Genomic DNA, 20,236 nt, shown 5'->3' on the forward strand with positions numbered 1-20,236 from the left:
ACATGTCCGGGAAAATCCGGACGTATGGTAACCCTAGGGTAATAGGAGTCTATATAAGAAAAAGCCCCAGATATCGGCACTGTCCCTATAAAATCAGGACATCGGGTCACCCTAGTCCCGGTTTCCCTGAAGACTCAAGTTCTCTCCACAAAGAGCACGAGCAGCAAAGATCACACTTAAATTTCAACCCACCTCTGGGGGCACAGGCCCCTGGGCCAGGCCTGGGGCGTGGGGTGGGGAGCCTGTGACGGCACTGTCTGCAGCTGGGCCTGGTGATGGGTCCAGCGGCCTGGACAGTCTGAGAGCCATGCCGTGGGCAGAGTCAGACAGCCCTAGAACTGTGCGCAGGGCGGCCCACCTCTGCTGTGGACACCCCCAGGAGCCAGACCAGCGACAGGGCTTAGTAATATATCCCAGGAGAAGAGAGAATGTTTGTGCCTCCCCCTCCCCACATTCACACGGTCCCCACCTGCTGGCAGCGACTCAGGCCTGAGGGCTGGAGGTTTCTGCTCTGACTGTTGGCTTAGGGGGAGAGGGCAGCCGTGCTCTCACTGGTGCGGAGAGGACTGACCCATCGCCAAGGGGGCCTGCCTGATAAGGTGCTGGGAGCAGCACGGGAATGGGAAGGTCCCTGGCTTGCTCAGGAGTAGGGCTGAGCCTGCAAGGATCTTGCTGGCTTGCACAACAGAACACAGAATAGAGGAGAGGGAATATGTGTGCAGCATGCATGACCCCTGTACATGGCCACTTCTGTGCTCTGCACGCGCACACACACACACCCTTTGCATGCAGCACATTTATGCTCTGCACTCACACACATACACGCCTGTGGTACACACTTCCGCTGCACACACACTGCACGTGGCACAAACGTGATCTGCACACACACACACACATGCACTACACCACGCACACAGTGCCCACGTTGCTGCAGAATGAATGCATGGCATAGGGTGTGCACCCGGGTTTCTCTGTTCTCCTTCCCACTCTTTGTCTGTCTTGGCTATTTAAATGCGAGCTCTTCGGGGCAGGGACTCTCTCGCGCTGTGTCTGTGTAGCGCTGAGCACAATGGGGCCCTGATCTCCGTTGCAATGCAAACAACAATAACAACGCTTAGACTGGGGACCCCTGGGTACAAACTGTTGAAACACAGAGAGCAACCACCCCTGCTCAGAGCTGATCGCCACACCTTTGCAGCCGGCCAGGATCGGGAGAGGCGCCCACTCGCCAGCCGACTTTTTTTCGAACCCGTTAGATTTATTGAAAAATTAAAAGCACAAGCTCTGTAGATATAAATACACTGACACTGCTGGCAATTTACAAGGCATCCATTCCTGGCTGTACACGCTGGGACACGAGGCCTGGAGCCTTGATGGGGTCCTGTGCCACATGCCTGCCACCCAGCCCACAGCGGACAAGCCCCCGAGAGAAGACATTAAACCAGTGATCACCAAAGAAATCTCTCCCCCGTTCCCCCCACTCCCACTTCACTATGCCATTAGCAGCCGTGGAGTCCCCTGCACAGCACGTGTTGCACTAACATTACTGCACGGCGGGGCACCCTGCACCTATGGCCCGCACCCCTTGACCCCATCCGATCTCCCAGGCATGGAGGGATTCTCTGTGCGGAGGAAGGCAGAATAACAGAGGGGAGAGAGATGCTGGTGGGGCGGTGGGGGAAGGGGCAGGGTGGGGGGTGAGCTCTCAAGGATGTGGCTGGCTTCCCTACCCCCACATTGAGGAGGAGGTGCAGGGAAAGACCATCTGGAATATGGCTTAAACTGGGAAATGAATCTGAACCACTGAAGAGAGACAGAGGCAGGGCAGTGCCCAGAGTAAATGCCCAGGCAGGAGATGCAGGGATCAGCCGGAGTCAGGATTCTCCTCTCTCCCACACTTTCCGTTGCTTCCTCGCCCCTCCCTCCCTTTGCTCCCACACTCTCCCGCAGTCCTTCTCAGCCCTGGGGCCCATCACCGGCACCGCTGCTGTCAGCCCCAGAAGCAGAGCACCGCGAAGCACCTGTCTGGGGCAGCCCGGGGCTGGCCGCCCATGTTCTGTGCCTGGAACGTGTGCTTGTGCGTGTGTGTGAGCGGGCATACGCTGGGCAGGGGACAATGCCAGCTCTGCCATGGAGGGTGGCTTCTGTGCTGGGCCGTATGGGTGCACGTGTTAACCCGCATGCCGATCCGCCCGAAGCCCCGTCCGATCCAGCTCCCTCGCTCTTCTGTCCGTTTGGCTCGGGGGCTGCCGAGCCCCCTAAAGTGCAACGTTGAACTCGGTGACCAGGAAATCGATATGATCCTTCTCTTTTGTTTTAAAGGCCTCGGCGATGACACGCGCGGCTTCCCGGTGCTCCTTTCCCCGCAGCGTCGTGCCGTTCACCTCCAGAAGCACGTGCCCCACCTTCAGCTTCCCGCAGTTGTGGGCAGATCCTCCTCGCTGTGGCAGGGCAGGAACAGACGAGAGGGAAGTGCTCACGTATATAGCAGCCTTTATCCCCAAATGCTTCAGTGGTCACTTAGGCCCAGATCCTGAATGGTATTTAAGTGCCTTACTCCCACTGATTTCAACTCAGGCACCTAAATACCTTTGAGGAGCTAGGCCTTAGCCCACTCTGAAATGCAGTCACCTCTGGGGCACAACGGCTGCTTAACAGCTCCATGCAACATTACACAACAGTTTAGGACAAAGAGTGAAGAATACTGTATCCAGTCGAAAAATAGGGACCTTTAAAGAGGCAGAATGTAATTCCCTGGGTTGTGATCTGGCCAGTGGACCTGGGTTAGCCTTAGTTTTACAGAAAGTGCCCAGGATGTTGGGACATCGGAGTAGGACACAGGAAACCCGGGGTCTAATCCCAGCTCTGGCCTGCAACAAATCCCTTCACCTCTCTGTCATCTCCCTCCCTGTGTCTATTCATTCTGTAAGCTCTTCGAGCTGGGACTGTCTCTCGCTGTGTGTTTGTACAACGCCCGGTGCAGTGGGGGTCTGATCTCTGGTGGCCTCTTTTGGCATTACTGTGATATGAATGAATGATAATAACAGAGCTGGTCCAATAGCATTGTGCGGTCTTTGGTTTGCCAGCTCCCCCCGATTGCTGCATTTGCGTTAGTATTTGTTACGTGCAATATGCTGTTATTTAGCTGGACTCACGGATTAGTCTGGACAAGTGGTTGCCTGAACTCTTTGCTTTGCTTTTTGCACATTGTGGTGCCTGGCTGCTCGTATAATATCAACGCTGCTCCCTCAGTGAACCAGCTTTACTGGAGGTGCATGAATAGCGGATACCAAACACCCAGCCACGAAGGGCACAGCTTGGCCGGCGTTGCTGGAAAGCCATCACTCAAATGAGTATTACGGCCACCCCAGCAGCTGAAGTGATTGTTTGGAGCTCTTTGCAAATCTGCCGCTTCATTTTTTGAGCACAAGGGGGCAGGGCTGCAGAGTTACAATATGAGAAGGGCAAACTTTTTCCCCTCAAGCCTTTTTTTCAGTGACACATGCAGATTCGGTACATTTCACAAAGGCACGTTGGTTTCCCATCCATTCTGACCTTCTCAAAACGCAATGTTTCAATTTGTCGGTTTGAAATGACTTTTATGTTTCAAAACGCCTTTCATTTTATTTTTTAAATGTTTAAAAATGCCCCACATGTTTAGTTTGACACTAAACTCATTTTTTTAACATTTCAATTTACTGAAACTTTCAACAAGTTTTCATTTTCAGTTCGAACCAAAACAATCTTGTGTTTCAATTTGTAGGACTTGCCAATGAACTGAAAAACCCGTTATTCAACCAGCTCAAGGACTTGTCTTCATCAGTGGCTCTCAACCTTCCCAGACTACGGTCCCCCTTTCAGGTGTCTGATTTGTCTTGTGTACCCCCAAGTTTCACCTCACTTAAAAAGTGCTTGCTTACAAAATGAGACATAAAAATACGAAAGTGTCACAACACGCCATTACTGATAAATTGCCGACTTTCTCATTTTTACCAGATAATTATCAAATAAATCAATTGGAATATAAATACTGTACTTACAGTTCAGTGTATAGTATATTGAGCAGTATAAACAAGTCATTGTCTGTATGAAATTTTAGTTTGCCCTGACTTGGCTAGTGCTGTTCCTGTAGCCTGTTGTAAAACTAGGCAAATCTCCAGATGAGTTGATGGACCCCCTGGAAGAGCGCTGACGCGTACCCCTAGTTGAGAACCACTGCTCATGGACACTTAGTCCAAGACAGGCTGGGATGTGAGTCTACCCTGCATTAGCCTGCTGCACACTAAGGGTCCACGTGGACCTGCTACCGCACACTAACAGTTCCTTAGTGTGCTTTGATCTATCTCACCTGGACACTGGAGTAGGTCAAAGTGCACCAAGGAATGGTTAGTGCGCAGCAGGGTCCAGATGGACACTTAGTGCTCGGCATGCTAGTGTGGGGTAGCTTCACACCCCAGCGTGCCATGGACTAAGTGTCTGTAGACAAGTCCCAAGTTACAATCTCATCCCCTAGGGGAAACACAAGATAAGCCTCCTCTCCTGGACCTAGCTGACTTTTATACTCTCCTCTCCCTGAGAACATGCTCGCCCTCTGCTGGAGATGGGAAGAGCTGAAAAGTGGCCCCACCCTGATATGAGAGGGACGACGTAGTCAACAGCCAGCATTCTGTCAACATCTGCTGGTGAGGGGAACGATAAGCCCAGCAGGTGTAGAAGACAGGAGGGAGGCTGGATTCTGGGCGTGTCCCTGTTAGAAGAACCCAGGTGTGAAAATCTCACAAGACCTTTCAGAGCTCAGAGCCACAGAGGAGCATCTGCATCGGACTACTCCCGTTCCCAGCGCACCGTACCTGTATGGTGACTATCCGGGGCAGAGGCTGCCGGGTGTTGGCGCCGCCCTCGATGGCGATCCCCAGGGTTGGCGCGCTCTTCGCCACTCGAATCAGGCATGATGTGGGCTCCAGAAGACCAGGCTGTGGAGGGAGAGACAGCAACGCGACTGAGGAGGGCTGGGTGGGGAGCCTTCTCTCCAGGCCATCCTGCCCCGCCCCCAGAGAGACCAGACCTTGGTCTGGGGACCCTATGCCAAGCAGGTTAACCCTTTCCAGCCTGCCTAGCTGTGCTTCTATGGGGCCATTTTCCATGGTGGAGGAACGTGGCGCCTGTGATCCCTCTGGCCACGGCCCTGCAGCCTGTTCAGTGACTTGGTGGGAAGAGCAGCGGAATGAGCTGATTGGCTGATGCAAATGAGACTCTGGGCTGCAGAGATCCGCCATCCTTGGCTTCGCCGCTGAAGTGGGACATTGCAGCATCCTGGGGGCGGCCGGAGCAGGATGGTCTCCAAAAGGCCGTCGGCCCTGAGGCTCCCCGTGCACGGCAGCTGGGCGGCCAGCACCTCAGTACTACAAGCTCCGGCCCATCCCCGCCTGCTGTTGTGTGTATGGGCCCATCTACACTGCACACTCCCTATGGTGGCGTGGAGAGTACGGATGCTGCACACCCCCAGCACGGGGATAAATAGCAGACTAGATGGTGGGGCGTGGTTAAAGCAAACAGAGTCCAGACATGCCACAATCCCCAGGCTATATACCCTGCATGGCCCTCTAAACGCCCAACTGCGCCTCCTCACTGCTATTTTTAGCAATCATAGAACCATAGAATCATNCGTTCCCAGCGCACCGTACCTGTATGGTGACTATCCGGGGCAGAGGCTGCCGGGTGTTGGCGCCGCCCTCGATGGCGATCCCCAGGGTTGGCGCGCTCTTCGCCACTCGAATCAGACATGATGTGGGCTCCAGAAGGCCAGGCTGTGGAGGGAGAGACAGCAACAAGACTGAGGAGGGCTGGGTGAGGAGCCTTCTCTCCAGGCCATCCTGCCCCACCCCCAGAGAGACCAGACCTTGGTCTGGGGACCCTATGCCAAGCAGGTTAACCCTTTCCAGCCTGCCTAGCTGTGCTTCTATGGGGCCATTTTCCATGGTGGAGGAACGTGGCGCCTGTGATCCCTCTGGCCACGGCCCTGCAGCCTGTTCAGTGACTTGGTGGGAACAGCAGCGGAAAGAGCTGATTGGCTGATGCGAATGAGACTCTGGGCTGCAGAGATCCGCCATCCTCGGCTTCATCGCTGAAGTGGGACATCGCAGCATCCTGGGGGCGGCCGGAGCAGGATGGTCTCCAAAAGGCCGTTGGCCCTGAGGCTCCCCATGCATGGCAACTGGGCGGCCAGCACCTCAGTACTACAACCTCCGGCCCATCCCCGCCTGCTGTTGTGTGAATGGGCCCATCTATGGTGGCATGGAGAGTACGGACGCTGCACGCCCCCAGCACGGGGATAAATAGCAGACTAGATGGTGGGGCGTGGTTAAAGCAAACAGAGTCCAGACATACCACAATCCCCAGGCTATATACCCTGCATGGCCCTCTAAACGCCCAACTGCGCCTCCTCACTGCTATTTTTAGCAATCATAGAACCATAGAATCATAGGACTGGAAGGGACCTCGAGAGGTCATCTAGTCCAGTCCCCTGCACTCAAAGCAGGACTAAGTATTATCTAGACCATCTCTGACAGATGTTTGTCNCACAGGCCTTCCCCAGTAGTGGGACTGGCACACAGCTCAGCCTTTCCTCTTATCCTCCTGAATTCAATCTTCCCATAAAGAAATGTTTCCCTAGGTGTGGAGGGCAAGTCTAATGGCACTGACAATCATAGAACCATAGAATCATAGGACTGGAAGGGACCTCGAGAGGTCATCTAGTCCAGTCCCCTGCACTCAAAGCAGGACTAAGTATTATCTAGACCATCTCTGACAGGTGTTTGTCCAACCTGTTCTTAAAAATCTCCAATGATGGAGATTCCACAACCTCCCTAGGCAATTTATTCCAGTGTTTAACCACCCTGACAGTTAGGAAGTTTTACCTAATGTCCAACCTAAACCTCCCTTGCTGCAGTTTAAGCCCATTGCTTCTTGTCCCATCCTCAGAAGTTAAGAAGAACAATTTTTCTCCCTCCTCCTTGTCACAACCTTTGACATACTTGAAAACTGTTATCATGTCCCCTGTCTTCTCTTTTCCAGACTAAACAAACCCAATTTTTTCAATCTTCCCTCATAGGTCATGTTTTCTAGACCTTTAATCATTTTTGTTGTTCTCCTCTGGACTCCCTCCAATTTGTCCACATCCTTCCTGAAAGGTGGCGCCCAGAACTGGACACACTACTCCAGTTGAGGCCTAATCAGCGCGGAGTAGAGCGGAAGAATCATTTCTCGTGTCTTGCTTACAATGGAGCGTCCTTCTGCCTCAGCCTTTCCCTGTCACAGGTAGCCACACACCACAGTGTGGACACAGCCTGCTTTTCCCTGTGGCAGGTAGCTACACATACCCTAAAGCCACTGCCAGCTGTGTGCAGGGCGGACGTGGCCTCTGAGTGAAGGACCAGTGGCTGGGTCAGCTAATGCTAGCAGCTCCATCATCTCCAGGGCAAAGGGCTGCATGGTTATGGGTACGACGTCTCCACTGCAATCAGGAGTGTGACGGCCGCACGTGTAGACATACCTGAGCAGCAAAGTGGCAGCAGCATGGACTTTTACAAGCCCGCCTGGGACCCTGGGGACGCTCTGCTTGGGCTCGTGTTGCTGCCGCTTTGTTATCTGACCTCGCTAGATCAAAGCTGGCTCAGGCCTGTCTGCGCGTGCTGCCGTCACACCTCTGACTGCCATGTAGACCCAGAGCATGAAGGGCCCCAGGTTCTAGTCCTGCCTCCCCAAGCAGGGATGAGACGTGCGGTACCTTTATACCCAGCCTGTCTCTTTGCCCAGCAACAACTACAGGTGAGTCCCACTGCCTGAGCTGGCTCTGCTGGGTGCCTCACCGGTTTGGAGGCTGCCTCTGCTGGCCCATCACTTCTCGGTGTCTCCTTGGGGCTTCGGCTTTTCCCAGGGATCTGCTGCCGGTTCTTGTCCCTGCCGCTCAGCTCCACTTCGCCGATGTCCACCCCGCTGTCCTCGCTGAGGGTCTGCCCGCTGTCCGACAGCTGGGAGAGCGTGGAGGCTGGGGGAAGAGCGGGACCAGGGCTATTAGCAGGAGGGAAAGAGCAGCACGGAGGGAGACGTCACATGAATATCACAGGCTTGGGCTGGTCCACGCCGGGAACTTACACTGGCATAGCTGTGTCGCTCAGGGGTGTGAAAAATCCCCCCCCCCCGAGAGACGTAGTTAAGCCGACCTAACCCCCAGTGTACGTAGCGCTCGGTCAATGAAAGAATTCTTCCCTTCCCTTAGCTGCCGCCTCTTGGGTAGGTGGATTACCTACGCCGACGGCAGCGCCCTCCTGGCAGCCCAAGCAGCGTCTACACTGAATCAAACTTGAAAGCCAACACACGTTGAGCCAAAGGTTCTCCTCCTCCGTCTCTGGAAGGAAGATGAGTCCAGATTCAAGCAAACTGGGGCTAATTCTTGGGGGTTGTAGTAAATCCACAGTCAGTTTGCAATTTCATAGGTTTTCAGTGAAGTTTCCGGTGAGCTTTGACACAGTCAGAATTTCCTTTGGGGCTTGTTTGAAAATGAATCACCAGGCCCAATGTTGGGGGTTCTGCACTCAGTGGGTTGAAAGCAGGACCCCAAGCCCCAGAGAAATGGAGCCCCCCAGTTTTGCAGAGCTGAGCTTATCTGCCTGACGCACATCAAGAAACACAGCGAGCTGCCAAACAGCTTGCATCGCGCCTCAGGCAAGCTGATTTAAGACCTTCATTTGCATACATTTGCATGAGATTTATTAACCAGCAATGAATTCTAAAAAACGACACCTGCAAATTGGGTGTAAATCGCCAGTTTTTATAGACGCGCCATTAACGAGGGAAACCGCATTTCCCATGCGCTGCAAAGGCTGAGCAGCGGGCCCAACCTCTTTGCCACTGCTCTGGGCAGCCTTCGACGTCCCCCTTGACATTACCCTGGGGCAGCGTTCCTGCCCCCGGCTGAATGCAGATATTTTCACCTGAAGTCCCTGCCGCATTCTGTGCGGCAATCAAATGGTTAATCGCAGAACTCAGCAATGGAAAAGACCTATTAGGACAGTCTAGGTCAGGGGTAGGCAACCTATGGCACGCCTGCCGAAGGTGGCACGCGAGCTGATTTTCAGTGGCACTCACACTGCCCGGGTCCTGGCCACCGGTCCGGGGGACTCTGCATTTTAATTTAATTTTAAATGAAGTTTCTTAAACATTTTAAAAACCTATTTACTTTACATACAACAATAGTTTAGTTCTATATTATAGATATATAGAAAGAGCCCTTCTAAAAATGTTAAAGGGTATGACTGACACGCGAAACCTTAAATGAGTCTGTATCCGCAAAAAGAAGAACAGGAGTACTTGTGGCACCTTAGAGACTAACAAATTTATTAGAGCATAAGCTTTCGTGGACTACAGCCCACTTCTTCGGATGCATATAGAATGGAACATATATTGAGGAGATATATATACACACATACAGAGAGCATAAACAGGTGTCTGGTCATTCAGTGACAGACCTGCGGGTGGCTATATTACAACAGAAAAACTTCAAAAACAGACTCCAAAGAGAGACTGGTGAGCTAGAATTGATATGCAAACTAGACACAATCAACTCCGGTTTGAATAAGGACTGGGAATGGCTGAGCCATTACAAACATTGACTCTATCTCCCCTTGTAAGTACTCTCACACTTATTATCAAACTGTCTGTACTCGGCTAGCTTGATTATCACTTCAAAAGTTTTTTTTCTCTTAATTAATTGGCCTCTCAGAGTTGGTAAGACAACTCCCACCTGTTTATGCTCTCTGTATGTGTGTATATATATCTCCTCAATATATGTTCCATTCTATATGCATCCGAAGAAGTGGGCTGTAGTCCACGAAAGCTTATGCTCTAATAAATTTGTTAGTCTCTAAGGTGCCACAAATACTCCTGTTCTTCTTTTTGCGGATACAGACTAACACGGCTGTTACTCTGAAACCTGTCACTTCTGAAAGGTTGCCGACCCCTGGTCTAGGTGAAATTCACCCCTATGCAGATGGCCAACAAAAGACCTACATGTCACTTAAACCCTCAGACGAGGTCCCATGTGGCATAGAGGCTACATGGTAGCCCGTTGCAGAGGAGAATTTCACCCATAGCCCATTCCTCCAGAAAGTGCAGGCTTGTCTCCCCGCGGCCCCTGCACGCAGCAACGCTTCTCTGCCACGGTGAACCTTCAATCCTATCTGCAGAGGTTAAGCACTCAGACCCAATTAAAGTGCCGGCATGGCTGTCCACAATTCTGGATGGACATCATCCATGGTCTACTCCACACACACACACACCTTCAGAGAGTGGGTAGTTCTGCCCCCGAGACATTGCAAAGTAGAGGGGTTCTACCAGGTCTTCAGGACATTTGTTGGAGGGAAATGACCCAGGATACGGGGGGGGGGGGGGGGGCTTCTTGAAATGATTAAGTACTAAGATACTGAGGTAAATGACTATGAGCTTCATTGCTCAGCTCTACTCTGCTTGGGTCCCTCCACGGACTAACTGAGCTCCCAAAGCCCTATCCGGCATTGGGCCCATGTAGAACCTGAGATGAGTTCTCTTCTTTGCCCCTGGTTAGGGTTGTCCCAGGACGTTACAGACGCGAGGGACGGGAAGGTGAGGTGGGAGAGGTTTGTGACGTGCAGAATGCAGTGCTCAGTCAGGCTATCCTTGACCGTGGTTGGGAGGCGATCTAGGGGAGTGCCGGGAACCGGGAGAGAGTCTGTGTGTCCGCGCCTGTTTGCAGGAGATTGGGCTGATGTCTATCAGCAGAAGGCTCGTGGAGGTGCCTCCACCCACAGGCTCAGCAACAGGGAACCGAGGTCAGTGTCCAGGCTGAATGTATGTAACAAGAGCTCAAACTGGACTTGAAATGGGTCTTGGCAATGAAAAGTCAGTTTCTTACCAACCAAGCCACCGAGCGTGCGAGGAGAGCTAGCAAGGCAGCATGCGCTGGTGGATAAGGCACTGGACTGGGAGTCAGGAGAACTGGCTTTTAGCCCTGGATCTGCCACTGCCCAGCTGAGTAACTGCGGGCAAGTCATTCCACCCCCTTTCCTTTCCCATCCTGTGTCTGTCTGTATTTAGAGTGTTAGGTCTTCAGGACATGGCCGGTTTCCTATTATATCTGTGTACAGCGCCTAGCGCAATGGAACCCTGACCTCAGCTAATGCCTCTGCTGCTCCTGGAAGGATAATAATCAGTAATAATAAATCTGAACAAACATTCTTAATGGGATTGCAGGTGGGGACTCAAACCGTGACTGGGAGGAAGAGGAGGAGGATGACGGGCTGTATCCAGAGCTGTACCTGGCCCTACGAACCCGTTAGCAATGCTATGGTGGTGGACAGGCAGAGCATCCTATACAGAACAGAACCGCATAGAAAATCATGTTATCCATCGCCCACCAGCAGTGACATCTGCAGTGTGTAGATGGTATCACTAGAGGGCAGCAAAGCCACCTGCATGGAGTGTTTCCAGAGCCTGGGGGCAGGAGAAGATAGAAAATTGCTCTTTGGGGTTCCCAGGGGTTCGGGCCAGAGTCCATTCCAGGTGGGCACAGAAAGCCAGTTCAGGTGTTTCCCCTAACTGTATTTTGAGTGAATCACCAGGAGGCCTCTGCCTGTCACACAGTAGGACAAACTTTGGGGCTGATTCTCATTTACACGAAGGCCCCTTTACAGGGCTCCGGGAGGTAAAGCGAGTCACTGACAGCGTAAACAGGCCCTAGTGACAATGAGAATCGGGGCTTCTGACTTCACAAGTGCCAGAGAAATCCAGTGCTGGAGTCTTGGTCACGCTGGAGCTGGATTCTAGCCCGGGGACACCTCAGCCAGCCACAAAGGGCTGGGCAGAGGGCCGATGAGGTAGAAGATCAGTTGACTCGAGCGTGAGAGCAACTCTAGGGGTGTCACATGGCAACTCACTCCTTTGGGACCTCCTGTGTTTCCTTTTGGGTAACTTTCCCTTGATGTCCCCTTTGCACTTCTCTTACCCCCCTCCGCCGCCCCAAACACACATTTAAAGGACCAATGCCTGGTTAAATCTGGCCTCCAAATTTAACTTTTTACCAAGCAAGCTTTTCTCAACCCAGACACTAATGGAAAAAGTCCCGGGGTTATTCCTCTTTTCTTTTAGAATTCCATCAGAAACAGATTTTATTACCAAACGCAGCAAGACTTGCCCAGGAGACCAGATGCAATCAGCTGCCTAGCGGAGCTTGGTCTTTAAGAAAAGGTCAGGTAAAATTGCACTGGAAAGCTAGAGGAAACTTACAAAAGTTCACTGAGTACAAGGTGGTAGGGAGGCAGGGTGCTGTAATGAGTGCCAAGCCCCTCATCCCGCTCTGACAGCATTGCCAATGCCAAGCACTCTGAAATCAGCTTACAAATCATGGGATTAAAACAATAACATGGGACTCTTCTGATTTGCCCTCTCAGTTTTTGATCCTAAAATTTAATAATTATAATCATACAACACCTAGTTATAGAAGAGCTAGGTATTGTATCATATTAATTATTATTGTTAAAGGTGATTTCAAACTTTGATTCGCAATTCGGAGAACTAGACACTCTTTTTTTTTTTTTTACCTGTAATCTGATATTCTCACATGACTCCAGCAGCTGGGGCTTGCAATAAAATCGGGAGAGTTGGCAACATTGCTTCTACCACCGCAGGCACACGTTGGGCATTGCCCCAATTTACCTCCTTCCTGCGGTTTAAGTAAAGGGCTTGCTTACATGAGGAAGTTATTCCAGAATAAGGTAGGGCATGAATTTAAAGTGCAGTAGCTATTCTGGAGTAGCTCCCCCTTGGACATTTTTATTCCAGTCAATTTTCCTGTGCAGACAAACCCTTCATAACAAAGGCCCAGATGGTAATGAGGAACCTAAATGCCTTTGAGTATCTCAAGCAAGGCTGTATTTACAGATATAAGACTCAGTCCTCAAACTCCCCCATCAACTGGCTGTTCTCAAGGGTTTCTCCCTGCCCTTCCCTCTAGCTCTCTCTTGTCTCAGAAAAACTCTCAGCCTTTTCTAACCCAGATTTGGGACTAGTGGGGTGTCCCTGTTCTAGCTGCCTGGATGAAGCAGTAGAATAGCTCTGCTTTTTTCCTCCGGACCCTCAATCCTCACTGTAAATCCTTAGAGGAGGATTCACTGTCAATTCCTGCCCCCTGTGGCATTTGCAATGCTAACATACAGGCCTTGTGAGATAAGGGGAATCTGAGATGCAAATTGACTAGAGGGTGGCTGTAAAGAAGCGTGAAACCGACTAGTCTCATTGTCCAGACAGAGCAATGCAACAGGGGAACAGAGAGCGAACAAGCCCCTTCAGTGTTAGTGGCCTGAGTGGCAATTTGTACAGTGGTTCTTTAACCTGGCAATGCCCCCTGGGGTCAGTCCAGCAGGCAGAGCCACCCACCTCGGGCTTGGGGCAAGGATCTCACTTCGTTCACGTCCGGCTCGCTGTTGGGTCGATGCACCTCCACCATGATAAAGTGCTGGTTGATCGCTGACTGCGGGCTGCCTTTGTCTGGCTCCGGGTGTGACGAGGAATGGGGAGGGGACCGAGGAGCGGGTGCTGGGAGGCTACTGGCTGGGGTGCTCTCAGGAGATGGGCTCTTCAGTCTGGTTGGAGACTGAACTCTGGGGAAGGGGCCTATCGGGTGCTGGTTGACCAAGGACAAGTGGGCACCCAGCTGCCTCCTGGAGCTGAGAGTGGCCGGGGAAACGGCGGCGTAGACGGTGCTCGAGGCAGAATCCGCAGTGGACGCAGAGGCCGAGGTGGAAGTCACGCTGGCTGTGTCCTTATCGGGGTGGCTGGGAGGTGGGGTGGGGCTGGGAGGGGCCACGAAGAAGAGGCCTGAGTGGGAGGATTCAGAGGAAGGGCGCTGGGGTGTGTCTTTCGCTGTCTTTCGGAGCTGGGCAGTGGAGGAGTCCAGCGTTTGAGCCGGAGAAGGAGGTGGGGGCTTAAAGCCGGGCGGTTCCTCAGGGAAAGACGAAACATCGTCCTGTGAAAAACCAGAACAAAAAGCCATTAGACGCCACTATGTGGGACGATGGGCCCTTTCCCCTCCTGGAGACCTGAGAACTGGCCCATCACCCCTGGAGCCTGGTGTCCTGTTACCTCCAGTGACCCGCCTCAGAGGTTTCTTCCTGACCTCAGGGGCAATCTGAATATGCCCTGGAGTGTGAAGATTGATAGAGGAATAGTCCTGTTTTTAGCTCCAGTAACCATGGATGCAGTTCTTACTCACAAACCCCGAGTCCTTTTTTCTAATTATGCTATGTTATTTGCTTCAATTGTGCCCTGCTGCAGTGAGTTCCACAGGTTAGTGATGGGGGAAAGTATTAGAGAAGATGGTGCCTTCAGTCAGCATCCGTTTCCATTTGAGGAAGCACTGGCTAGAGAAGGTGAGATATCTTACCAGGGAGATGTCCGGCAGGGCATTAATACTGCTCTGGAGTCCCTCTCCACTTCCTTCCAGGTCTGCGGTGTTCTAGGCACACAAAGGAAGGGGAAAAACAGTCACTGCACTGTACAGCAACACAAAGCAAAGCAGAGGCCGTAGCACGAGAGGCTGCCCACGGGGTTAGGGTGAATCTTGGAAAACCTCACACGGACAGAAAGGTTTGCAGCAAAGGGAGCTTTTCAGTTGCAACGACAAAGGTTTGTATTCGTGGCAAGGTCTCCCCTGCAGCATGGGAGATCCCAGTAGAACAGCTAGGGCAAAGCAACCCAGATGGGAAACGGCTTCTGCTCCCCGTGCAGACTAGGCGGGCAAGGCCTTCGGCTCAAGCAGTAGCTTTGTGGGTTCAAGCCCCGCTGACACGCATTGGACTGTTGTTACGTTTGTTTGTTTTAATAATGCAAGGGACCCCTGAGGCCTGCTGCTGCCATGTGTGTGTCCCCAACCCTCCTGTTGATTTCAGTGGGGAATTTTAGGGGAGCAAGGGATGTAACCAGCCCACGTTTTTTAGCTTGGCAGCATCCCCTTTAAAAGCAGCCCTTTGCTGAAGCCAAAGGGCTGGCTTCTCCGCTCGCCCACCCCGCTGGGAATCAGGAGCATCGCCGCTGTGAGCGAGGAGACACTCCAGTCCGGTGCAGCATCTGCAAGGACTGATCGCCGGTCCCTGGGCGCAAGCCCCCTTGAGTTCAATGGAGGAGGCACTCCTGTTAGTGGAGAGCAGAATTTGGCCTATGATCTACGTAGCGTCAAGTGCTCAGAGCCACCACGGTGGGAGAAGCATCCTTCCAAGTGAGTGGATCTCTCAGGGCTCTGTCTTTGCTCAGGCCTGGGCCGTCTTCAGAGGTGTTGCTCCAAGGATTGGTGGGGATGGAGTCTCCCAAGGACTAGGTGATGGTCGTGGTGCGTAGCTGCGCTAGACTGGGGAGGGGGTGCAGGGAGTCCCTTACCTGGGGAGTAGCCTGGCAACGAGGGTGGGGCATGGCCGAGCCCGCACGCATTGGTAAGGTGCATGGCTGTGACCTCGCTGCTCACGGTGTGAGATCACCACTGAGTGTTTGAGGCTCGCTCTCCAGGTCGGGGGGTCCGGTTACTCTTTGGACTATGGGCTTGTCGGCGCTGGGGTGGGAGCTGCTCCCACAGCAGCCTCGTATGGGTGCCTTGCCCCTGTGATTTGTCCTGGTGAGTAGGGCAAACCCTGCTCCAGGTCAGCTTAGCGCTGGAGAGATGTGTCTGCATTCGGGGTGTGCAGAGCCCAGCCCCCGCCGTGGGCACAGCCGCAGACCGGACTGCCCCTGAGTGTGCAGTGACTGCGAGGTGGTGTGTGCGGATCTCCCTCGCTGTATCTGGGCCTCGCTCCAGGCCCAGGCCTCACTTTCCGTCAGGAATTGCAGCATCGCTGCAAAGAGATCACCCGCTTCCCTTTCCACATTCCCTTCCATTTCACTTCCTTCTCCCCACGCTTTCCCCCTAGCAAAATGCTTCTTCAGGAGCCCACGTGCCCCGGCAGCCCAGCGCCTTTGGCTCGCTCCCCTTGATCAGCTGAGCCAAGCTGGTGGTTTGAGCCAATCATATTTTCACTTCCTTGGGGGATCTTCCACTCTTTGGGGGCAATGAAAGGGTTAAATCAAGATGCTCCCCTCCATCGCGCGCGCACACCTCCCTGACACGAAATCAGACCAGACAGTCTCCGATGCAAATGCGTGCCAGATGTTGGGTGGGTTTCCCCCCCCCCCTTATAATTATAGCCAAAATTAATTATCAACTGTCAAAATACAGCCTGGAATTTGTCAACGCCATCAGCAGAGCCTGAGAAATCAGCAAGAGAATTCAATTAGTTCGTTAGTCTCTCGGCAGGGCGGGGCTGTCAATCAGGGACAGGGGGGAGATGGGTAACGACAGCCGGAGGAGAGAGGCTCGGAGCTGCGAGCGCCTGGCTAATGAATTCAGGGAAATGTCATGTCCGTGCACGGAGGGATTGTGCAGATCGGCTGGGCTGAGGCAGCTCTCCGCATGCCAATGGGGCTGGCACAGGCCCAGTTGGGCCAGCAGAGGGGAGGGCAGGAGTCCTGGGCTCCAATCTGACTCCAACACACAGCGGGAGCCCGGGGGGGGTGGGGGTGGAGTTTGCCTCAGATGGGCTGTGACCCCTGTCCCAAGGCCAGAGCCATCACTTTCCTGCCACCATGGCGCTGCTGATTAGAGCAGCTCCCTGTTGGGAGTGTGACTCCAGGCACTAAGCACCTGCTAGGATTTCAAAGCACCTGTCAGGGATGGTCTAGGTAACTTACCCCTGGCACAGCAGGGGTAAGGGGCACAACTTACCCTTGTCAGTCTCTGCAGGCCCTGAGTGTGAATCCAGGCATAAGTGCCCTGGAGCGTGAGAGTTCTACTACACTCCATGCTTGGGAGTGTGAATTGTAACACGTGTGGCCCCTGCTGGGTGGGGCCCCCGGTGCTGATAGGCTGGGAGCATGAATGCGGGCACCAGGACGCCGGGGTGTCATTCTCACTGTGTGTGGGGGCAGGGAAGGAGAGAGAAGGCAGGCCGCTGTGTCCCCCTGGCCATAGTAGTGTGCTAGGGCCCAGTAGCAGAGCCTGCCTTGATTTTGTCTGTGTGGAGGGGACAGAATTGGGTTAAAAGGCCAACGATCAGATTCACCCTGGTTTTAGGCCAGCGTAAAGCCCGGCCGAGGGCCCAGGTGGACGGTGGCAAGTCCTCCACAGCATCAGAGTGGAGTGGCATAGTGGGACTATACCCCCACATGTACTAGGGGACGACACAGACTCCAAATGCTGGCAGGTAAACCCAGAATCAACCCACAGCAAGTCCTGCTTGTGTAACACCAACAGAGCCCAGTCGTCGGCGGGTGGGATCGAACCGGGGACCTCTGGAGCTAAATGCATGAGCCTCTACTGCATGAGCTAAAAGCCACGTGGCCCTTAGCTAAGCCTGTAGATCAGGCTCATTAATCTCTCTCTAAGTGGTCTTGGTGCCACTAGATGGGACAGAACACCACACCCAGGAGGTGCGTGGGTTGCAATTGCAGAGTAGCTGCTGCTTGCAGGGTTTAAATTGGCTTCCTCCCGCAGGAAACCCGAGGGAGGGCAATGGTGGAAAGAGCTCCTGTGGGGTGAAACTCCTGGGTTTCAAAAGCACCCAGCACTGCAGTATCCAAGCCCTGCAGCCTCGCTCCACCGGAGGTGGAACTGACGCCCAGGAGAGCGCATGGCTCTGCAGTGTGGTTATAACACCTCTTGATCCCACGAGCCAATCATGTTCTCCAACACACTATAGTCTGGAGGGAACCCGGTCAACTGGAGCCTCTTCTTCCCAGCCACTGAGCACAGAGAACTCCTGGGCACTAGCCACAGGCCACGAGTGCAATGGGATCTGTCTACTGGGGGAGTGCGCGGGGGGCACTGGGGCTAGGATCCACGTGCCCAGCATATAAGCACAATGGGATCCATATAACAAGGGAGCAGCATTTGCACCAGGATTCACACTCGCGCTCAAGGACAATTCCCCAACCAGGTAAAGTGTGTAGCCCAGAGGGAGGCTAGTTAACAAGCAAATCAAATGTCATTTGTAGTCCCAAGGGAACCAGTTTATTCTCCTGGCAGGGGCATGTAGCAAGAATAAGATACTGCTCCTGTTGGATTAGCAAAATGCCACTGAAACCTCTTCTAGTTAGACTGATCTCGCCTTCCGCAATTAAGTCAACAATCAGGCAGTTTCCATCAGCAGAAACCACTGATCTAGAGAGGCTGCTGCGGCTACAGCATACTTCCTTTCCCTCGCGCTAATGAGGCTGTTGGTTCATTTGTGCTGGAATGGGCAGGGTCCTGTCTGGGTTTAATGGTTTAATGTTGTCTATTGTTGGATAAACAATTGGTTAGTTTGAATCTGTGGTGCGTGTGCATTTCCCCACCGGCTGGAGAGCGCTCGCCCCAAGGCCTTCCACCCGTTACATGGCTCACATCCAAAACAGGCCCAGGAGGCAATGAAAAGCACCCGCGGCCAGGAAAACGTGTGAAGAAAGTGCTTTTCCTCTGTGCAGCTTTAGGACAGGGAATCGGGGACGGGGGAGAACAAGGGTGTGAATGGACATGGTTTGAGAGCAATGGGGAAAGTGGTAGCGTGGGAGCCCATCCCTCGGTCTGAGAGGCCTGCAGGATTAGAAAGCAGAAAGCCTTTGTCTCAGGGCAAGGAGTTCTCATTCCCAGCTAGCCCAGGATTGGGCCAAGGGTTATTTGGCAAGAAGGACGGGTTTCAGTGGGATTAGGCTTTGGGGACAGATAGCCCCAGCAATGGATAGGGGATGATTCATCCTCAGTCCCAGCCAGGCTAGCCGTGGGGCAGGAATTTCAGGAAGGGCTGATGGCATGCAGGGTTAAGGTGGGCCAGTGGGTGTCAATGGAGGGGGGGGGGCAGTGATTTCAAGATGAGACAATTTTAGGGAGTGTGAACTTCAGTCAGCCCCCCACCGCCCCCTTCCACCCATGCAATCCAACAGAGGGGGACATAGAATTGGGCTAAGCACCCACAGGGAGCTGCACCGTCTTACCCCAGCGCCGTACCCCCTCGAAGGAGAGAGCCACCTAAATATCACCATCTCCTCCTTTATCTGATCTCCAGCTGCTGCCCCTAAGCCTATAATCCCACCAAAGGGCTTGTCAATAACCACACAGGAAGCCACCGGCATTTCCAGTCCCCTTCACATGTCGCTGTTGGGGATAGGCAGCTGGGTCTGTAACCCCTCCCTGGCCAGATTTTCAATTGCCTGCCTGGTGTGCCAGAGACAGGAGCTCCAAGCTTTCAGGCTGCCACCTGAGCCAGGATGTTAACAGTGCACCAGCCACATGCAGCTCGGAGAGCTTCCAAAATGCACATGCTAGACCCCCAGCACCTGACGTCCTGCAGGGTGAAGTCCACTGAGTTCCTGTTCAAAAGATCTTCCCCTGGCAGGATGGGTGAAATATTAAGGCTCCAGGGCCTTATAAATAGGGAAGCTTAGGAGACAGGAATCGAGACCCACCTTTAACACCATTGAGCTAAAAAAGCTTCCAGGGAAGGCGGACTGAAGAGAGAAAGTATTTACCAAGAGAGTAAAGTCTGCTCCTCCCCGCCAGGCATGTGTGGGTACGGACGGCCTGCCAGCTCCCGCTCCCAGTAGTCTATTCTGGTTCTTACACCATGGCCATCACCAGGATATCTAGAGCCTTTCCCAAAGACCTGGTCCAAAGTGGGGTCTCAGTTTCATCATGACAGGGGTAGGGGAGTTTGCACTCTGGTTTGATGGAAGCACATTGCAAAGCTCTCCTGTATGCCGCATGACTGCTGCTTTCCCTGCCTGATCCGGGTGCAGTTCTACTCCAGCCAGGCTATCTGCCTCAGAGCTAACATGCTTGGTGAGGAGATTGGGAGGGAGGGAGGGGATGTCTCTGTAGCACAATTTGGCTAGCCTGGTTCTCAGGGGAAATAAACAAAAAACGCTGCCCGCACTGATCAGGGAACCCTGGAGAAACTCTGCCAGTAACAACCAGGCCTAGACCCAGGTGCAGCTCGCTCAGCCTGGATTATCAGCAGGACCTGGACTTTCTGGTGACTGCGTCCTCTTCCCCTGCAGGGTGAACAGCACCGAGTTCCTTCCCTTCCTGCAGGACGGGAGGATTTCTCAAGGGTCACACTGCAGCAGATCTTTATGCTAACCCATAAGCAGG

At 53.2% G+C, this 20,236-nt stretch overlaps 1 protein-coding gene across 4 annotated transcripts in view; it reads right to left on the reverse strand.

The window, feature by feature from the left end:
- Positions 1-1,237: 1,237 nt before the first annotated feature.
- WHRN (whirlin) overlaps positions 1,238-20,236 on the reverse strand; it is a 104,257-nt gene continuing 85,258 nt past the window's right edge. For 2 of the 4 annotated variants that reach the window (XM_034793889.1, XM_034793888.1), the window contains 5 exons: positions 14,474-14,545; positions 13,468-14,056; positions 7,869-8,047; positions 5,685-5,807; positions 1,238-2,441 (listed from right to left, as the gene is read on the reverse strand). In XM_034793889.1, coding sequence (XP_034649780.1) covers positions 2,259-2,441; positions 5,685-5,807; positions 7,869-8,047; positions 13,468-14,056; positions 14,474-14,545 — 1,146 coding nt within the window. In that variant the 3' untranslated portion in view covers positions 1,238-2,258. Of the gene's footprint in view, positions 2,442-4,850; positions 4,974-5,684; positions 5,808-7,868; positions 8,048-13,467; positions 14,057-14,473; positions 14,546-20,236 lie in introns of all 4 variants that reach the window. The other 2 variants (XM_034793887.1, XM_034793890.1) reach the window with 2 other exon arrangements.

Source organism: Trachemys scripta, chromosome 17 (genome assembly GCF_013100865.1).
Source record: "Trachemys scripta elegans isolate TJP31775 chromosome 17, CAS_Tse_1.0, whole genome shotgun sequence".
In the NCBI taxonomy this organism is placed as follows: domain Eukaryota; kingdom Metazoa; phylum Chordata; order Testudines; family Emydidae; genus Trachemys; species Trachemys scripta.